The sequence below is a fragment of the Octopus bimaculoides genome, chromosome 1 (genome assembly GCF_046866305.1).
Source record: "Octopus bimaculoides isolate indiv1 chromosome 1, ASM4686630v1, whole genome shotgun sequence".
NCBI classification, from domain to species: domain Eukaryota; kingdom Metazoa; phylum Mollusca; class Cephalopoda; order Octopoda; family Octopodidae; genus Octopus; species Octopus bimaculoides.
In genome coordinates this window covers 95999092-96021019 of record NC_142928.1, presented here as the reverse complement: position 1 = coordinate 96021019, position 21928 = coordinate 95999092, and the positions used below count along the sequence as shown (strand labels likewise).

The window sequence follows — 21928 nt, the reverse complement described above, 5'->3', positions numbered from 1 at the left end:
TTTCTGTCTGCTTCTGTCTGTCTTTCTGTCTGTCTTTCTGTCTGTCTTTCTGTCTGTCTTTCTGTCTGCTTCTGTCTGTGTCTTTCTGTCTGGTTGTCTGCCTCTCTCTCTCTCTCTCTTTATACAAACACACACACACACGTTTTGCTTTATGCATATACTCCTATACAAACACACACAACACCTCCCATACACATACACATGTCTTAGATACAATTGTTGTAGAAATTATCTTAATTACAACTACCAAATTTTGTCGCAGACATCTTTTCTTTCAACGGCATTTAAGTAACTGTTAAAAACTATTCATTAATCTCATTAACCTTTAGGGCTATTGCTACAATTTACACTCCCTTCATTATTATTATTATTATTATTATTATTATTATTATTATTATTATTATTATTATTATTATTATTGAATGAGAGAGCAGTGCATGCCATCAAAGTGGCACTGGGATAAAATATATGAAGCCCAGTATACCCATCATGACTACTCGTCTGATAAGGGTACACCAGGCACATGCATCACAACCATATGTACAAACAGCGCATGACCTTGCAGGTGGGACCCAATTGGAATTTTCTTCAGATCGAGTAGTTCATCTCGCTCAAAAGGTCCCTGAATAAGGGATATTGAACAAAGGATATTGAACAAAACACCCATGTTTCCAAAGGTGAATTATCCAAACCTCAAAGAATTCCTCTCAGCACGTGGGTATGATGCTTCCCCACTACTTCTGCTCATGATCAGAGATGCACATATCGTCAGCCACTCAGTGACATGCTCAAATGGTTAAGGTCAAGCAACTGACAAGCAAATCTGTGGTATTGAGCAGAATATTTGCTGTAGCCTATCTTTTATAACAAGACAAAACAATGTACATGATAACACTTCCAATCAATTAAGATCAGAAGCCAAGAGAGCCACTGCCTGGTGCTGCATCAGGGCATTATTATTATTATTATTATTATTATTATTATTATTATTATTATTATTATTATTATTATTATTATTATTATTATTAAGGGCGCATGGCTTAGTGATTTGGGTGTTGCATTCACAATCTAGCGATCGTGATTTCAATTCCTAGAGCGAGTGGTGCGTTGTGTTCTTGAGTAAAAGCACTCCATCTCACGTTTTCAGACAACGTCGATTTGATTGAGAGAGTGAGCTAATGTGGGGCACGAACAATTGATCACTATAAACAAATCATTTGTGCAGCTCGTTTATCTGTTTAGGCACACTCGAGTAATTTATGCTATGCTGTGAGATCTAACAGACCGAAATATGTCTGTAATTGTCTTTTTCCTGCATCAAAGAACATACTTTCCCAACAGCATGCAAATTAAATTTTGAGAAATCAATTTCCAATTAATTTCGTGGGATTATTTCCTCTCTTACTTTGAGTCTCTTACACGTGCCTCTAGGTTTTTGATTTATTTCTCCAGCTATGAGGACATTTTCACTTACTTAAGAATTCTTTTGCTTACGTCATTTAGTACATCACCTTATATATAATACATATGACTTTTAAATAAATTGACTTACCCTCCTTTTAATACATTGTTTATTGTTTTTAACAATGGATATTTCCCGTTGCCACACTTATTGCTAAAATCGTCTTCATCAAGGGCCCAAAACATTGCTCCAAGAAGTCCTTTTTCTTTAATATATCTTGACTGCAATAAAATTTATGGAAGAGTATTATTTATATGTAGGGGTTGGCGATGACATATATATAAATATTTATAGATATGGTACCTAATTTTTTTGTAATTTTAGTAGTAGTAATAGTAGTAATTGTAATAGTAGTAATTGTAATAGTAGTAGTAGTTGTAGTAGTAGTAGAAGTAGTAGTAGTTGTAGTAGTAGTAGAATTAGTAGTAGTAGTAGTAGTAGTAGTAGTAGTAGTAGTAGTAGTAGTAGTAGTAGTAGTAGTAGTAGTAGTAGATGTTGATAATTAAGATGTGAGCTCCAGTTGATTTCTGATCGAGCAAGCATATCATCAAAATTGGATTATCTTGTCTAAAGACTACAAGATATTCCAACTGGGGGAATTTTTGTATGATGATAGTGAGCAGAACAAGAGAAATTTGGCTATATTTTTAGCATATATGTTGGACGCAAGGAATGAATTATTGTGGGAAACAATAAATGTTCAAAGAAATACCTACTTTTTCTCGGAAACTTTGAATATCATCATAACCAACCCATTGGTTGCCTAAACGAGCAGTGGGCACACCTTCCTTGTTTAACCATTCGCGGATCCAGTTGTTGTTACGAATATTTAGGCAAATCTGAAAGAAAAAAATACATAATAAAAATAAATAACAAACAAGAAAGTAATGATGATATCACATACTTGCATAATGCTCTCATTTGTTGGCATGCACTGCTCTCTCACTCAATAATAATAATAATAATAATAATAATAATAATAATAATAATAATAATAATAATAATAATAATAACACCGAAAAATATGTTAGGAATGAGAACCCAGGTTCGAAATTTCCCCAAGACACCCGCTGAAGGCTGGAGGGTATATCAGCCGAAACGTTGTGTTAACGACAAACAAGATGAGGACAAATATCCGCCAAATGTAAATAATGAAAATATATTTAATTTTTACAATGAGTATAGACTTTAAAAGTTTCGTTAATGCCGGCTCACACAAGTACAACTTCCCGCATTGGAAGATATACATATGCACATATACACTCCGCTCATATGCTCATGTACTTTTCATACATTAAATGCATTAACACACGTACAAACAACTCGACACATAATTACATACAACGTCTTAAACAACATCTCAGTCACAGAAACTTTATTTTTTATCTTTTACTTGTTTCAGTCATTAGACTGCGGCTATGCTGGGGCACTGCCTTGTGAATTTTCAATTGAATGAATCAATCCTAGTACTATTTCTTTAAACCTGGTACCTATTCTATCGATCTGTTTACCAAATCGATCTCTTAAGACTTATACTTATTCCATCGATCTCTTTACGGAGATGTAAACACACCAACATCGGTTGTCAAGCGGTAGTGGGGGGCAAACACAGATACAAAGATAGACACACACACACACACGCTTCTTTAAGTTTCTGTCGACCTTATCCACTCACAAGGCTTTAATTCGAGTCTATCACAGAAAACACTTGGAACCATGTGGTAAAATTGAACCCAGAACGATGTGGTTGGGGAGCAAGTTTCTTACTACACAGCCACGCTGTACCTATAGAATCTGAGTTGATATCTTAACGTAACAAATAAAGGCGCAGCGGACATGAAAGCCTTCTTGCGTTCTCTCCTGTAGCTGACAGGAGAATGTAAGAACATGTGATTGTATGGGTATATATTTTATCCGACGTAGATGTGATTAGATGAGTTCCTTAGTTATGTATCACACCAATTTGAGTAGAGGAAAAGTATAATTGGTTGAATTGATTCAAGCATAATTTTCGTCAACTCTGAAAGGATGAAAATAGATCTCTATGTGATTCAAAACCAGAAACGTGAACTACCTAAATAGATAATATATAAAAAAAAATTATCTTACTGATTCATCACACTAAAAATACTGTAAGTCTAAAACTTGAAAGTATCTGAGAAGACAAAAGGAAACTCGTAATGTATATAAATATGAATGTTATATATATATATATATATATATATATATATATATATATATATATATATATATATATATATACATATATATATGTGTGTGTGTGTGTGTGTGTGTGTGTGTGTGTGTGTATGTGTATGGTCCTTGATCCGACTTTTCAGGAGTTTGATAGATACAAGGGAATTTAGAGAAGAGGGCAATATGCTTCTCAGAAAGGTCATAGTGTTGCAAATAGTTACATTCAGAGACCGTACATAGCCCACTTTTGAATTGTTTGTACTCTACTGAAATGGATAAGTTTTATTTGCAATCACACTTCTCTGAAGCTAATAAAGAAATAGATATAGGGGAATTAACGTGGGAACTCCTACGATATAGAAAAATCTAAGTAAACTCATTATTTATCTCACATGAATAATAGACAAACTTCCACAATGCCTCTGTTCTTTTAATGAAATGATTGTGTAAAAGAAAGGCGCAAGATCAATAAATATCAGATAACAATAACTCTTTGTGTATATAATTGAATATGTCTATAAACACCAAACATACAAAACCACATATGAGATACATTGTGTGTGCACGCAGACGTGATTCCCATATGAAAATTCAAATTTGCAGAACAAAAGATTGCACAAAGATGAACAAGGAAAACGCTTAAGAAACTATTGTTGGGAGAAACTATTTAACTGATATTAGAGATTAGCAATAAATACTCACTCATAGCTCAGTTAGATACACGTACACATCTATGTATGCACGTGTTGCACGTGTTGCACGTGTATGCGTGTGTGTATTTATACACATACACACACACACACACACACACACACACACACACACACACACACACACACACACATATATATATATATATATATATATAAAACATTCATATTTATACACACATGTATATTTATACATGTATACATATGTATGTATGTATGTATGTATGTATGTATGTATGTATATGTATGTATGTATGTATGCATGTATGAAAATATGTTTGTATGCGTGAGGGTATGTGTTCAGATTTTGGAAACATAACTTCTGACAATGTTATGAAAATTTGTATTTGAACACTGTCAGGTGTAAACCACGGACATCTCCCAAGCTCATTCTTTCTTGGGTATCAGATCCAAGTATCCAATCAGTTTACGTTATATTTGTGCAGCTTCTTTGTTAGGCAATAGGTCTTCTTAAAGGGCATAAGTCTAAGGGCTTACATAGATCCTTGAATTTTGCTGGTACTTATATTATTGTTTCTGGTTTTTATGAAACCAACAATTGAGCCAAAGGTGTAATTTGTAAAACAGAGCAAGGAAGTGGTAACTAAACTCCATATTCTATTTACTCTGCTTCTCTATTGTCTCTTCGGTTTCATATATAGTAGTTATTTTTGATACATATATTGTGGATGTATTATGAATATATTATACATATATAATATCGTCCCAGTTCTTCATTCATGAAGACGCATGTCTTGATCAAATTAGCAGCAAAGTTTTGAGTAGAATGAATCTACAGTTTGAGGACGTTCTGCGATATTTTAAACTATTGTGATTATGAAAGGCGAAGAATCTTGAACAAGTATCAAAATGCCCGACAATATATCTTAGAAGTTACTCCCCCTGTTATATAGATAAAAAAAAAAACACTAACCTATAATAGTTTTGCTAAGTCTTGAAAAAGGCTAATTCATAAAGTAATATATTGAATGTAGAGCCCGGAATAGTGGATTATAGTGCCTATTCTAAATTTATGGTAGCAATCTTTAATCTACATTGATTGCTTTTTCTATGGCTTAATAAAAAATGGATGAAAAAAAAACTGCCAATGAAGGCATATATAATTGAAATATAAACTGAGCAAGTTCTTTGCTTAAAGGATTGCTACTTGGAAAAAATATAAAATACGAAATGAAATAAATTTAAAAAGATTCTAACATTGTTACTAATTCAGTTGAAATGATTTATATATATACAGAAATCAGCTTACTTCGTAGTACGAGAGGAATCCTCTCTCTCGGGTATATCTCCCTGCTTGCCCACCTCCAGCAACAGGAGCATCAAGTCCGTACAACTCAGAATCTACCAAAGTGAAAGATCGTCCATATGCTGGTAAACCTAAAGTAAGTTTATTTGCTGGCACACCATTTCGGATATAGAAGTCAACTGTTTCATGCTGAAAAGTTAAAAAGACCAAATATTACTACGCATGACATTTTAAATTGAGAGAAGTAAAGAGAGAGAGAGAGAGAGAGAGAGAGAGAGAGCGAGAGAGAGAGAGAGAGAGAGAGAGAGAGAGAGAAGAGAGAGAGAGAGAGAGAGAGAGAGAGAGAGAAAGAGAGAGAGAGGGAGAGAGAGAGAGAGAGAGAGAGAGAGAGAGAGAAATATACACATGGAGAGAAACAGAGACAGAAACTAAAAAACAGAGAGGAACAGAAGAGTGTCCACGTTTGTGAATGAGAGTGTGATATTATAAGTAGGCACTTTATTGTTCTTGCTACAATACCACCTTCTAGAACTGTTTATACTTGAGGCACTCTATGGATCAGAGAAAATACTTTGGTGCATTTTGGCACATTTTTGTGTATACAGTCATATTTCTGTGTATACAATGCCTTAAGAAAGTATTGTGAATTTTAGGATATAAATACAAATAATTTAAACCTTATAAAATCAAGGACTTACTTCATTATTCAATAAAAGAAGCATACTTATCAAGACTGTATATTTAGAATTTCAGGTATTTCTCAAATTTTCAGAATAAAATTTTATTATTTTATAGGTTTACCTCGTTAAATATTGTGACACACTTATTTGCCGTTGCGTACCGATTGGAAATCTCTACTCTTAAATGTTTTACTAGTTGGTAATTTCATTGGGAAAGTTAGGGGTGACACAACGAGTAATATTTACTGTATTTTTGACTGAGAAAAAATAATTTTTTTTACACTACCTTACAAAGACTATATTAGCAAAGCAAAAATACCTTCTCTAAGTGCACTAAAAACACTATAACATATTCAGAACACTATTTCAGAAAATTGTCTCCTTTGGACATACAAAAGACAAATTTAGAGGGGGAAAAATGAGTACAACAAAATAAGGTAAATTTGTCTCTTCGCTTCTCCAGAATTACATTTGAAAAAAGAGTCATATACATCAAAACCCACCCTAGACATTAGAAAATTTTAAATATCTAGGTCAAATGAAAGAGGACCATGGAAAAATGGCACATGTTATGAAATTAACATAACTTGACTAAATCTAAAAACTCTACATAAAATTTTCTCTATAGCTCCTTCACGATCTGCTGGAGAGGCTTTCATCCCGATATATTTACATACCATTTACTTAAAGAGAAGTTCTTGAAATTAGTCATTACTCATTTTGCCCCCATTTAGTTATGTTTTGAAAATTGAAAATTATGAAATTAGACATTAGAGTGCGAAAAAATTGACTTGGAATCCATCAGAAAAAAATAGTTTGATTGTTAAGCACTAAAAATTATCCTTATATTTTAACAGTAACCTCAATTACAATCGGGTCAAAGTTCAAGAAAAATTTCTTGAAATGGAAAAAAAAAAGCTCTTGTCACCTGACTATGCGTCAAACTCTTTCAACTTCAACAACAAAATCTATGCTAACCAATTTTTACTTCCAAAGATGACGTAACAGCACAAAATGATGTTGTTGCAGTACTTGCAATGTAATGGCTTCAAACAGGTAGGGAGAAAATATTGAGAAACCAGAAATTATTTATTCCACCCCCATCCCTATAATTTCCTCTGAGTAAATTTGAAACTTTAGAGAAATATCAGATGATAATAATACTTACTACTTCTGAATTAGGACTGCAAAGACCAGCTTTCTGTTCCCATTGTCCATGATAATCGTATGTCATTAAATTTATGAAGTCTAAATACCTACAAGGAAAACAAAATGCATATTAGATAATATAATCCAAATATAAACGGCAACAAGAATATTGAAGTCATTCAAACAGAATACTGAGGCGGTTAGCACCTCTTACTAGCAATGATTTCATCTTTTCTGCTAGAAAAAACAAAACAAAAATTATTTTACTCCATAAAGCCTAACTGAAGTTGAATAAAAAACCTGACAGATATCTAAGAGACATTATTGCCAGGAATGTGATAATATGACTCCGTCCTTTTTTACAGGAATTTATACCAGTAAATATAAGAACATAACAACAGTTCATAGTCCAATAAAGCTGTGTATTTATTGATTAAAACCACCTATTTAAAAATATTGTGTTATTTTTCCACAACTAAAATGTTATTTCTTAAAACAATATTTAGATATTCTTTCTACTCTTTGCACAAGGTCCAAAATTTTTAAGGTGGGGGATCAGTCGATTAGATCGACCGCAGTACACAACTGGTACCCAATTTATCGATCCGAAAGGATTAAAGTTAAAGTCGACCTCAGCGGAATTTGAACTCAGAACGTAAAGTCAGACGAAATACAACCAAGCGTTTCGCCCGGCGTGCTAACGTTTCCGCCAGCTCGCCGTCTTAACAATGCTTAGATATTGAAAGAGGTTAGCATTATCTTTACAATGATATTTGTATTATGATATAAACATAATCATTAGAAGTGTCACGAATGTCGAAAAAAAAAAAAGGAAAGAAAAACACTTAACCCCGAACCGTTCTATCTGACAGAATCTGAACCTAGCTCTTACTCCCTTTTGAAACTATTTTATTTCACTTACACTGGCTGCTATTACCTTTAAGAAAGCCATGGATGACGTCTTTCATTACGTCTCTCTATTAATCAAAATTTTTGTGTTTGATTTAAAAAATATCAATTGAAATTCCTTTCATCTATTTTAAAAAGTGCGATATTGATTTGATTAATTTTAAGATCAAACCGATCCTGATAACGGTATGGGTTACAAATATGCATACCGATCAATATTTCTATGGCAGCCAGAAATCCCTCGAATCAAATGATGTCTTTAAAAAGAGGAAGGATATATTCAATAGTATAGACACGTTCGGTGATGTATCCTTAAAAAAAAAAGACTTGATGGTCTTTGCTGGAACGCTTTTGATCATTGGTTTGCATGATGAGTATGGATTTGAGCATAAACCGCTGAAATTCCTGACAACGAAGTCGCCAAATTTTGCCCCTATGACCCATTTACTGGATTACAGGTCTCAGCTGAACAATTCTTGTATCAGCAAGCGTTCGACAGATACACCATAAATGTTTTAGAGAAAACCAGCAATTAAAACGAGATAGAGAAATTAATTCAATATTACTATCTAGATGGAGCCTTAAATAAACACATTAAAATAAATACACATTTTCAACGATCTTTCTGTAGATAAACCATGAATGATTTTGATAAGATCAATTATTAATAGTGTGTAAAGATGTTAACATATATGTTTATTTACATACATAAAGCAAACATATAAAACACAGGCGATTTTTAAAAGATAAAAAAAATCATTAAAAATGATTTATTTTATCAAAGAAAAAAATTACTTACTGTGCAAGAACTGGAATATCATAATATTGACTTGAATAATGTGTGTTTGCTGAAAGAGCTGCGGTCAGTAGCAAGCCTTCTCTCTGATATGCTGGTCGCAATGTCTGGCAAGACAATTAGAAAAATGAATATAGTGAATAAATAAATCACATTAAATTCATGGATTTCGTTTTTTTCCCCACCAAAACACTGCCGTGTTTTGTTAAACCTTGAAGCGATTTAGATAAATATGGTATCAATGTATACGAAAATCAAAGATGTTACATTGAAAAAATATACTTTACTAGTGTACATAATTGATTGAGAAAAACAAAACAAGAAAACCTAAAAGCAAATCACGGGAAATGATTTGCACAGAAAACATGTGAAGTAAAGTTTTATGTCTAAGTAGTTTCAGAGGCCATTCCTGTAAGCAAAAACAGGAGAATAGGCAAGGAAAAGAAATATAAGATTTTAAATCTTGCAAAGAAGGGTAAGTTTGATAAGAAAAATTAAATGAATAAATAAATACAAATATATTTCACAATTTCCTCCTTCAGCAATATCTATAATCTGATCTTATTTACGTAACTGCTTAAAAAACAAAAAACTTATCTAGTTTTAAGAATAGTGACACACTCAGAATCAATGGTTACGCATTTCTTTTTTAACGAACGCGAACTGGTACCAATTTCTAACTGCTTATTAAGCCGAGGTACCCAGTGTCATACAGATGATTTGAACAGACTACACATGATCAGTCAGTTAAATACTTTACCAACTTGACTACACAGTTTCTCGTTGCAAATCTGTGAAGCAGAAATGGTTTAAAATCTGTCTGCAGTTTTCAGTTTGTGTGGGTAATTTAACGTAATTACAATTTCATATTTTTGATCAATAAGATAGTAATAATCATTTCCAATTTAGCCTCGAGACTAGTCATTTCAAAGGAGAGGTTAGTTGACACCATTGATTTCTGTACATGACTGGTACTGAGATGTATTGTATATGTTCAGTTACACTCAGAGACACAGCGTTAACGCTGCATGTTGAAATAGAAATCAGAGAAAAGATTCACCCGCTCTCTATCACTGTTGTTCTTTCTCTCCCATACATTCAGTCAGATCCTATTTTATTCATACGACATTCATCGAAAACCGAAATATTTTAGCAAATTTTTTCACGCTTCTTCGTAAACATAGACGAGGGAATTTTAATAGACATTTTCAACTTCAAAAACTCTAATGCTGTCTTTTTACATTATTTTATTTCCTTTAGGTTTAAAAAGTATAAGTATTATAGTAATCATACATATAGTCGGTAGGCTAGCAATGGTCTACGTTAAGACGAATCAGATTGCAAATAAAAGTTCTGTGAAGTAAAAAAGATATCAATTTTATCCCACATCATACCAACATGTACATTTTCGTTTGCATTTCCATATCACAATGAAAAATACTTTTAATTATAGAATTGAGTGGTGTACCTACCCGCACTAACTGGGAAAAGCCTTCTCTGTCAGTTGGTTTACCTCCACGTTTGGTTGGGTATTCCCAGTCAATATCAAGGCCATCAAAACCATATTTTCGGAGAAATTTAATAGAGTTCGTTAAAAAGGCGTTAATATTTTGCTGAGAAGATACCAACTGGGAAAAGGCGGGAGATCGAGCGTTCCAGCCTCCAATTGCTATTGAGATTTTTAGACTGGGATTTTGTTTTTTGAGATCGAGAACACGGCTAATGCTGAAAGAAATATTTTGATATAAACCATGAGCAATTAAATATTACATAAATAACTTGAACTTCATTATATTTCGTCATTATATTTCTTTAGTGTCTTGTTTTCTATAGAATGAATAAGCTTTGAAATATCACGCGTAACATGAAAACGAATAAAAATCATGAACTGCTAGTTATTATTAAACATTTTTTGTTGTTGTAGTTATTTTGAAATGACCTTTCAGGCCTTTTGTCTTTCAAGAACAGCACTGAAGAAGACACAGGTTACCGTATCAGTTTTAAACACCCCGAGACTCTGGAAATACTTTCTGAAAATCATCAAAAAATTCGCAGTTTTCAAATATTTCAAAACTGGATTTACTATTATGAAGTCCTAGTGTGATAGACTGGGGAGACATCATATATTTATCATCGAATGATGTTAAGTTGGTATAATCTGGTACGTCGATGTATACATACATACATACATACATATATATATATATATATATATATATATATATATATATATATATATATATATATACACACACACACACACACCTATTTTTGTGCCTTTTCCAACTTTATTTACGTTTTCAACCATAACTTTTGATTTTTATGGACGCTTAACCCCGTTTGAACTATATATATATATATATATATATATATATATATATATATATATATATATATATATATATATATATATATATATTCCTCAACGATAATACTTGAAAATACCAACAGTAGCATAGAGCAATTTAGATGTCAATTATCAGTCAATTTTCTCTCGTCCAATTTATATAAGAGAAAGAAAATATCTTAGAATTCCTCTCAAAGCAAAATAACGCTTAATGAGGTAGCTTACCTACGTCGCCTGTCCCTATAAGATATCTTATTTCTTCAGAAAACTGAATTTTGCGATACAATATAAACAATATGAACGTATGTACGGTACCGATTCCAGAGAAAGGTATATTTTTCTTCCAGCGAGTAGTATTTTCAAATGACGTTTTACTTATAATTGTCATTGCTGACATAATGGTAAGAGAAGACGAAATAGGTTGTTAGTAAGACGTGATGTGTTAACACTTTATTTTTGACGTGTGGAGAGATATCGTAGAGAGTTTTACACGAAGCGAAATCAGCCAGACAGTCTCATGTCTCCAGTAACAAGAACAAACACAACAAATACATAAAACTTTAAACGTGTAGACAGACAGCATACTTTGAAATAGTCAAACATCATGTGAAATAGGTCGGTATCTGATATATCTCGAGTCATAATCAGTAATCAGCATAGATTGATCGATTCATTAATTCTGAAATTATTTTTCTGGGCGCCAGTTTTGCCATATTATGAATAATAGATTCTCACAAGAGGATTTGTACTCTGCATTATATGGGAGACTAAATAATTGTATGAATCCTGCTGCATAAGACCGGAAGCTGCAGCTGTCTATTGTAAATTATTTACATTTCAAATGATTCAAAGACAGCGTTCGTATAGCAAACATTAGCTAATTCAGTGTTAATATATCTAATTTAGCGAGTATTAAATACGTTAACACTAACTTAACTAGTTTTTCATTCTGATGGTGTTGCGAATTATTTTGTGTCTAAAATATTCTTTTCCTACACCAAATTTTGCACTGATTATTTGTCTATTAACTTATTTTTCTCGTTATTGCGTCAGTAAGGGAAGGCTATGTTCCGTTGATGAGGTCGTAACAAGACCGAAACACGTCCCTGTAATCTTAACGAAAAAAAATTTATATATCAGTCATTGACTAACATTGTCTTTCCTTCAACACGTAAATATTTGTAATTAGCTCCCTGCATTAAATATATGAGCTCTAACTTAATTTACAATTTAAATGACTGATAGAGAGATTTAAGAGCTTATTTTTGCTTTTGCGAGCTATGTAGAGTTGGCAAAGTCACGCGAGCCAATAATAACTCGGCCTGTAGACAGGTATGCGAATAATTTGTCCAAAAGCAACTCATGTTTCTTAAATTAGTTTAGCATCTCATGAAATCAACCAATAACGTATGTTTTAAATTTTTGATGATTGGTGAGATTTTATTATATTAGTAGTGATGTCTAGGAAACCGGTAGTTTCTACTCCTGATACATAAAATTAAGACTATAGTTGTCACTTGCAAACAACTATGACATTGAAGTATGCACCATGTTTTCGCTTATTGTTTTAGGTACCCTTGCGGTGGCGACCTGAAAGGGCTCTCTCTCTCTCTCTCTCTCTCTCTCTCTCTCTCTCTTTCGGCACTCCTACTCTTGACTCGCTGGAACATTCAGCATGTGATAACTGAAAGAAGAACGGGGCTGGACCAACACTACCCTGGCATTTGTATACAACTGGTTAGACTGGAGAAACATGAAATGAAATATCTCGCTCAAAACGCAACCACCCGGTCTAGGAATCAGAGCTTCAACCTTGTTGCAAGTCCAACACCCTAACGTACGTGCGTGCGAGTGTGCGTGTTTACGTCAAATTATAATAAAAACAATTTAACATTACTCATATACTGAAGAATTACTCAATACTTTTTGGTAGAATACATGTGTATTATACTTTTACGAGAAGATGGGTAACAAACCGAGTCTTTCTCTCTGATTATGTGTGTGTGTGTGTGTGTGTGTGTGTGTGTAGCATTGATTTACTCATTGCCTGTCACCATGCCCAATATGTACACTCATCCTACACCTCTTCTATTAACTCTGTTTCTCTTTCTTTTATGCTCTTTACTCTCTCTATACAATGTAAAGCGTGACCGATCAACCCATCACATATTCAACCTATTATACTATTACATATATATATATATATATATATATATATATATATATATATATATATATATATATATATATATATATATATATATATATATATATATATATATATATATATATATACATACATACATATAAATATACATGTATATATAAATATGTGTATATGTGTATATATATATATATATATATATATACATACATACATATATATATATATATATATATATATATATATATATATATATATATATATATATATATATACATACAAGCATACATCATCTACTTTGTGCCATAGACAGACCCCCTCAGACATGAAAGGGGGGGGGGCTATTAACGTGTTAAACTGTTACAATGTGCTTATTTGCTGGAAAGATAAGAAATCTTTATTGTTAAGTGTTAACGATATAATAATCTAGAATATTTCCACCCAACACTTCAACGAAACTACATCATTTGTGGTACCTTTCGTATTTTAATCTTCCAGAGAAAGTTGTTTTTTTTTTTTGTTACTTATTGTTTAGTGTTATTCAGCTACACACACATACAAAAACACGAGCACCCCTTCCCCCCACTCATTCATATTCACGCAAATATTACACGTATACACTACGTAGACATATGTACATGCATATGTTTGTATGCACTGGAACTTTCTATGTGTGTTTTATAGTAGTGAACGAATGTTTCAATGTGTGCACAAACATCGGCATATAAGAATGATACTGATATTCATACCTATATAGTTGTGTCAACGAAAATATCTTTATTTGAGGAGAGGGTGAGGCTATAAGAATATGAACGTATGTACATAATTACACACACATACACACAATTATGCATACATGGTCTTGTATTTATATACATAATCATGTACATGAGCGTGTATGTTTATTTTTCTATTACCCCTAGTTTCTTTAGCTATATATTAATTCCTGTATGACGCTCAAGAATGTACAGAAAATATAGATTTGGATAAGGATAAAGTAATGTATCCGTGCCTGTGGGTTTTATGATGTACATGATAATGTTGCATATAATAACAGTAACAGGGCGTGTATCTGTTTACTTAGTTTATTTTCTGGCATTGCTATGCCATTTCTTTTCATCTGAGTAATTTTAACGCTGCATGTAACTTGAAAACCGTTACTACTTTTTCGTGTGTGTATGTGTGTATGTGTGTGTGTGTGTTTGTGTGTGTCTGCATGCGTATGCGCGTGTGTGTGTGAGAGATTGTGTGTGTTTGTGTGTATGTATTGCGTGTGTGTGTGATTGTGTGTATGTGTGTGTCCGTGTGTATGCGTGTGTGTATGAGAACAACTCAGGTCTCATCTACAAACATTTTGCTAGATCCTTTCATATAAAATGTTTACTCTTAAGAACACTTTTTCCTGTTAGCAATGTAGACAAAAAGGGTGTAAACACACCAGGTCAGTTTGCAGCGCTCTCTACCCGGGTCGATGGATGTTTATATTTCGGAGCAGTTATCTCCTCCTCAGCATTGAACACTGGAAACAGTGGCGAGTTTGCAGTGACTGCAAAACACTAGGTATCTCAAAAGAACGAGAAATAATTCTTCTTTGGAATAGTTGATCTCGAAGCACATTAAGATGTGGGTTTGTGTCCTTCGGGAAGCTTTCAATTTTTCTATCCCAAATGGTTTTTCAACCCAATATCATTATTAATTTATGCGCTTCGAGAGCCACTTAAAAAAAAAATCACGTTCTCTCGTATACACAATATAAGTCGTAGACAATAATAAAAATAAAAGATGAGAACTTACAGAGCGTCATCGTTCCATTCCACTGTACGGATATCGTTTCCAACAACTTTCCCAAAGGCGTAGTTGATATGTGTACATAAAGTCGGATTGATGTCTTCAGGTAAAAACTTTCCCCCCGAAGGGCGATACTGCGACCAATTGGTGAAGTAACACACTATATAGTAACTCCAAACTGAAACAGATACAACGTTTGTTGATAAGATATTCTGTTGATTTATGAGTTATTCACTAAAAATAACTGGAATTTTTTAAAAAGTAAATAATACAATTATTTCTAATTTCAGCACAAGGTCAGCAATTTGGGGGACGGGTTTAGCCAGTCATATCGAACCAGTACATGATTAGTACTTTATTTTATCAACGCGAAAGGATGACAAAGTTAGCTTCAGTGAGATTTGAACTCGGAATTTAGAGCTGGAACAAACCGCAAGGCCTTTTTTCCGACGTTGTTACGATTCTGCTAACCCACAAGCTTTAATATTACAGATAATGATAAGGGGCGAGCTGGCAGAATCGTTAGCACTCCGGGCAAAATGATTTGAGAAGAAAATTTTGACATTTAAAAATAAGTTCTTGGTAAACGTAACCACTGGCCAACTTGGCTAAAATTATTTCATTTACATCATTGGTTATCACGACAGAGCATTCCTATTCTATTAACGCTACAACATAAATTGTCACAATATGAAAGAGTTGAAATACGGCAAGCTGGCAGAAACGTTAGCACGCCGGGCGAAACGCTTAGCGGTATTTCAACCCTCTTTACGTTCTGAGTTCAAATTCCGCCGAAATCGACTTTACCTTTCATCCTTTCGGAGTCGATAAATTAAGTACCAGTTGCGTACTGTGGTCGATCAATATATTGTTGCATTAGTAGAACAGGGATAATGTTTCAGCTGTGAGACATAACACCTAACCGCCAGCCTGAAAGAAATTACTTATTCGTGTGCTAGTAGATGGACAACAGATATAAAGACAGTTTGAAATAACGAAACACCAGAACAGGCTATACGGCTGGTTGAAGTAGTTGTCTTCTCCTTAGCATCTAACACTGGAAACAATCCGAGATTCACACTAATCAGTTATGTGGAATATGATCTTTCGGGTGAGAACAAAGGAACTGGCTAAATGTAAAACGGCGCAAGTTGCTTGCCAGGAATTTCCGAACAGCGAAAAAGTTTGAGTATTGAATTGAAGATGAACAGTGATCGAACATGCTGGACAGCTTTGTCTTTTCCATCTAAAGCCAAGTGTAATAGCTAAGAGAACTGAAAACTGTGAACTAAAGAAACACATGTTATCTCTGCTGCACACCTGGTACATATACTCAGGACCTATAACAATTTATAATATTCTTTTACAGTTTGTCCCCCCCCCCCAGCATCGCTTGACAACCGATGGTGGTGTGCTTACGTCCCTCGTATCCTAGCGGTTCGGCAAAAGAGACCGATAGAATAAGTACGAGGCTTCCAAAGAATAAGTCCTGGGGTCGATTTGCTCGACTAAAAGGCGGTGCTGAAGCATGGCCGCAGTCAAATGACTGAAATAAAGTAAAAGATTAAGAGTAATCACTATCATAACCATCGTAATGGACCAGCAAAAACTAACGTCTTATCCACAGATACAGCGTCGGTGACACAGTGCGCACTATCAGCAGTTCAGGCACCAGTCCGAAACCTTGTTATCTCTGTCCCTCTATTGTTATACCATATATACCACATTCGCGGTATAGAAAGGGCAAAACAACGAGTACTTATTTGTATTAATGTTATTTTCGTTTCATACTGCACTAAATTTCGTGTTTAGTTAGTTTAAAAATAATTACGATTGTGTTCTTTCATTTAACCAGTTAGTCGATAGCAATTTACAGTTATTTTCTTTTTATTATTCAGGACATCGTAGGATTGCCAAAATAACAATATAAAACAAACGTCTTTAGTGTATTTGCTTCTCAACTGCAATAAAACGAACGAACCTATTTAAAAGTGAATTGAAGCTGCTGTCTTTTGCTTTTTGAATAACAAGCTGTAACTAAGAGGTCTCATTTGTACCTGAAAGATTCATTCAAGCGTCTTTCTATTTGTTATTTGATTCGTGAGTTTGTATATGTAAGGTGATATTGTTTATATTTCATTCAGTTTTGCTTACTTTAATTAACCTTGATGTATCTGGAAGCATAAGATAATTTGTGTCCGGTGAGTGTGTGTGTATTTCGCACAAACCCACGCAGTGACGCACATATATTCCTGTGTGTGTAAGAAGAAAGCTTTCAGATACAAAATAAAGTACTTGATACTTCTGGATGTAAAGTATCCGAATATATTTTTTGACTCCCTGCTCTTCAAAGGAACTGAATAAATTATCCCGTTTGATTAACTATGGCATAGTTAGAGATCAGATTCTATTAGAATTGAAAACTGTAAAACTTCCCTCATAATAATAATGATAATGATAATAATAATAATAATAATAATAATAATAATAATAATAATAATAATAATAATAATAATAATAATAATAATGATGATAATAATAATAATAATAATAATAATAATAATAATAATGATGATAATAATAATAATAATAATAATAATAATAATAATAATAATAATAATAATAATAATAATCCTTTCTACTAAAAGAATTTGGGGGAAGGGGATAGTCAATTACATCGAACTTAGTACTCAACTGGTATTTGAATTATCGACCCCCGAAAGGATGTATGGTAAAGCTGACCTCGGCAGAATTTGAACAACAACAACAACAACAACAATAGTAATGGTTTCAAATACTGGCACAAAGCAGCTATTTTCGTGAGAGGGTGTTAGTCATTGCCAACTGGAAGAATGAAAGGCAAAGTTGATCCCGGTGGGAATTAAATGCAGAATGTACAGAGAGGGGACAAATGCCGCAAGGAATCTTCACTGACGGTCTAATGATTCTGTTTGTTCGGGTTTGTAACATAGGAACAAAGCAAGAAGTTTTGAGATACAAGTAAGTAGATTCTTTCGACCCTAATGATTAACTTTTGCTTGTAATAAAAAACGTTAAATCTAGAATGAGGGTGTCGGCTAATGCACCAATAATGAAGACGGTCAAAGATTTTACAAAAAAATAACGGAAATTGATCTTCACATTAAAGTTTTCTACTTTCTTTGGTGTAGAGAAAATATTGCTTAAAATGTATATAATTGGAATTGGGTTTAATAATGAATCCTTCAAACTTGTAAACTGTATAAAGTCAGGATCATGCATTAACGTATTCTTCAGCAATTTGGTTTTTTTCCAACCGGATCTGAGTATGAAGATTTGCTTTGGTACTCGGACGTCAGATTTGCTTTGGTACTCGGAAAAATTCTGAGCGAGTTATGTTCTAATGACGTGAAGTAGGATTTTTATCTGAAAAGCATCATGCTTTTTTCTTCAAGATATTCATCTTCCAGTTGATACTTTAATTAGCAAATGCTTCCCATATTTTGTCTAAATCGAGTGACTTAAATATCTCTCTAATCGGTAATAAACAAATAATTATTGGCTCAATAGAGAAAATAATGCATGTGAAAAAAAAAATGAAAGAAAGAAAAGAAAAGTTTAAATTATAAAAAAGGAAAGTAAATTCTCGACAAAATGCAATCACTACATTCTAATAGAAGCTGCTGAGATATACAACTGGGTGTGAGTTGTATTTAATACTAAACTAGATTCTATTTAGTATTAATGGTATGCACAAGGATTTTGTTAACTTCAACAAATTTTCAGTTGAAGCTCAAACGATGTAACATCTACTTGTAATCAATATAATAGTCAAATTTGTGAGTGCATTCTTGTTGAATGTTGGAAGAAAAAAGTTGTTGGTAAAGAAACATTGAAGATGCTTTTTCCTTCTGTTACCAAGCAGATGCACTAATCAGGGTTTCCAACGCTTACACATACAAAAGGTAAGTTAAGAAGCCTGTTGCAATCAGAATATGTTTTAAGCTGCTGCTTATTAAAGATGTAACCTAGACGAGAAGACATAATTTTTAAAACTTGTCCAAAATCAAGATTCTAATGACGTCGTATTCTCATTATATTCTCATTGCAAAAATATGCATATAGTTTTTGTAATACAAATAATGAGTTTTGGAATATTACCATAAAATTGAAGAATGACAGGCTTTGTCTGAACTTGTATAGAGACTGAAATACTCTAAATTCTGAAGTCGATTATTTTTCAATTAAGTCATCTTGGTATAAGTTAACACTATAAAATATTTTAAAATTCCACTATCTTTTCGCAATAGTGAACGTAATTTTATTGCAACAAGAGAAGCTTTTAAAAGTCACAATTACATATACAAGATTTAAATAATTTTAGTGAGTCTTATCAATATCTATTTTCACAAAATACATAGTTTGCAAAAATAAATTATAATAAAATGTCATAATTGTAAAATTGATTGGTTATTCTCAGTTGCAGATTCAGTTTTCAAAGCAATAAAATTTATTGTCAATATTTGGTAGAGTTACGGAGAAAACCTATTAAATCTCAATCTCCAGTTTTGCGATAATAAATCATCATTCCTTTCTTAACTGAATATTAAATTATTCTTCACTGTATTATTAAATTATTTAGGAGAATTATGTCTCTTCTACTTATAATCATAAAACTGGAAATAAGTACCAAACCAAGGGTGCCACAAAATTCCTGCTTAAGCAAATAATTATGAGTCCACCAGCTGATTGTTAAGAAGATGATACTAGACAATATCAAGGTACAAAATTTTTTTAAAAAACCATAAAAATTACAAGCCCATAACAAAACAAAACAAAACAAAAGAACCTGACATTTGCCTGATTGCCTACGGGAAATACTTTTCGTTTGTTATATCTATTTGACATCATTGTGAATTTCATTAAAACAACAGTGAAGAAGTGGCAGAAAGCTCTTACGGTCATAAATAACATTATACCACTCTCACAGGAATATCAACTGAGATATTCCAAGAAGCATAATTCTCTTGTCTTCATTTTATCCTATGTATGTTACATTTAAAATGCTCAATAAACAAAAAAAACAATACGAGAAACATTGATGGGAGAAGGAGGAACAACCTCATATTCATAATCTCTTCTTCATGGTTGGCCGAAAATTGCATGCGGCAAACAAACCGCAGCGTAAGGATCGCTTCAATATTGTCAAACAGTTTAACAAAGACATGAATGTAGGTTTTCTTTGGATATTAGAGAAATGCAAGAAACTGATACATAAACGAAGTATGTGTCAGTGGAGCAGATGATTTGAAACTCCAAGAAGGGAAGACAATACAGGAGCTGGACGATTCTGCATTCTACAAATATTTGGGTATAGATGAGAGTGAAATTGTGTATGTATATGTGTGTATGTCTTTGTGTGCCTCTGTGTGTGTGCGTGTATGCGTGAGTGCGTGTGTATGTGTGCGTGTATGTACATGAGTAAGCGTGTGTTTGAAAGGTGTCCGAACGAGAGTGAAAATGGATATTTTGACATGGTCATAAAATATTTAAAAACTCATCTTAATAGCGATAATACTATCTGTGTCATTAACATGTTAGTGGTGCCACCTATAACACATGGACCTATGTTATAGGACTAGAGAGTGACAGAACTAAATTTTGCAGACTGTAATACTAGAAATTTATTCAAAATAGCACATATAACACAATACATCCAGCAACTGCATATCCCTAGAAGATATGGCAGAAGGAGGTCTATTGAAATTTGGGGGAACAATATAAGCGGACAGTCATTAATTTTACTCACTACTGTTTAAACTCAAAAGAAGGGCAGATATGCATGTCTCTTGATTATGATAAAAGAAATCGGTAGTAAATCAATTATATCTGTAGTAACAAAAATTATCTTTAATAAATTGGTTTAGACTTCAAACAGCTAAAACCTGAACCTAATTCATCACAATGTATCAGGATATCCCATACTAGCTCCAACAAAATACATTTGGAGGTTAGTCAATTAAATTGATACCCATACTTGAATATGTACTTTATTTTATCCATCCCAGAACGATCGAAGCAAAATTAAACTCGATAGAATCTGAAGACATACTTCAACGATTCTGCTAATTCACCACGCTAATTTCTAAGACAGGTACAAGTCTAAACAGTTTTTAGGGAGAAGAGTGTGATCAATTAACTCGCACCCAAAAGGTTGAATGTCAAAATAGACCCTGGCTTACTAATCAGTATGTAAAAGCATGCAACAAGTACATCACTCACTCTAGCTGAATAGCGCAACACAAACAGTGGCCTTATAGCTTATACAAGAATTCAAACTTACCTTGTGAACATTGAAGCAAAACAAGAACAAGCCAGATTCCTCGGAACAATACGTTGTGACTACAAAATGACTGGATATGGGGAAAAGAAGAAAGAAAGAAAGAAAATGTAATATGAATTATTTTCATTTCTTGATCTG

The 21928-nt window shown here is 33.2% G+C and overlaps 1 protein-coding gene across 1 annotated transcript in view; it reads right to left on the bottom strand.

The window, feature by feature from the left end:
- LOC106876018 (chitinase-3-like protein 1) overlaps nt 1-21928 on the bottom strand; it is a 30792-nt gene that overhangs the window by 4022 nt on the left and 4842 nt on the right. Inside the window, exons 2-9 of the mRNA XM_014924390.3 lie at nt 21791-21860; nt 15475-15646; nt 10642-10894; nt 9173-9276; nt 7484-7571; nt 5639-5824; nt 2179-2301; nt 1553-1683 (exon numbers count right to left, since the gene is read on the bottom strand). Coding sequence (XP_014779876.1) covers nt 1553-1683; nt 2179-2301; nt 5639-5824; nt 7484-7571; nt 9173-9276; nt 10642-10894; nt 15475-15646; nt 21791-21860 — 1127 coding nt within the window. The remainder of the gene's footprint in view (nt 1-1552; nt 1684-2178; nt 2302-5638; nt 5825-7483; nt 7572-9172; nt 9277-10641; nt 10895-15474; nt 15647-21790; nt 21861-21928) is intronic.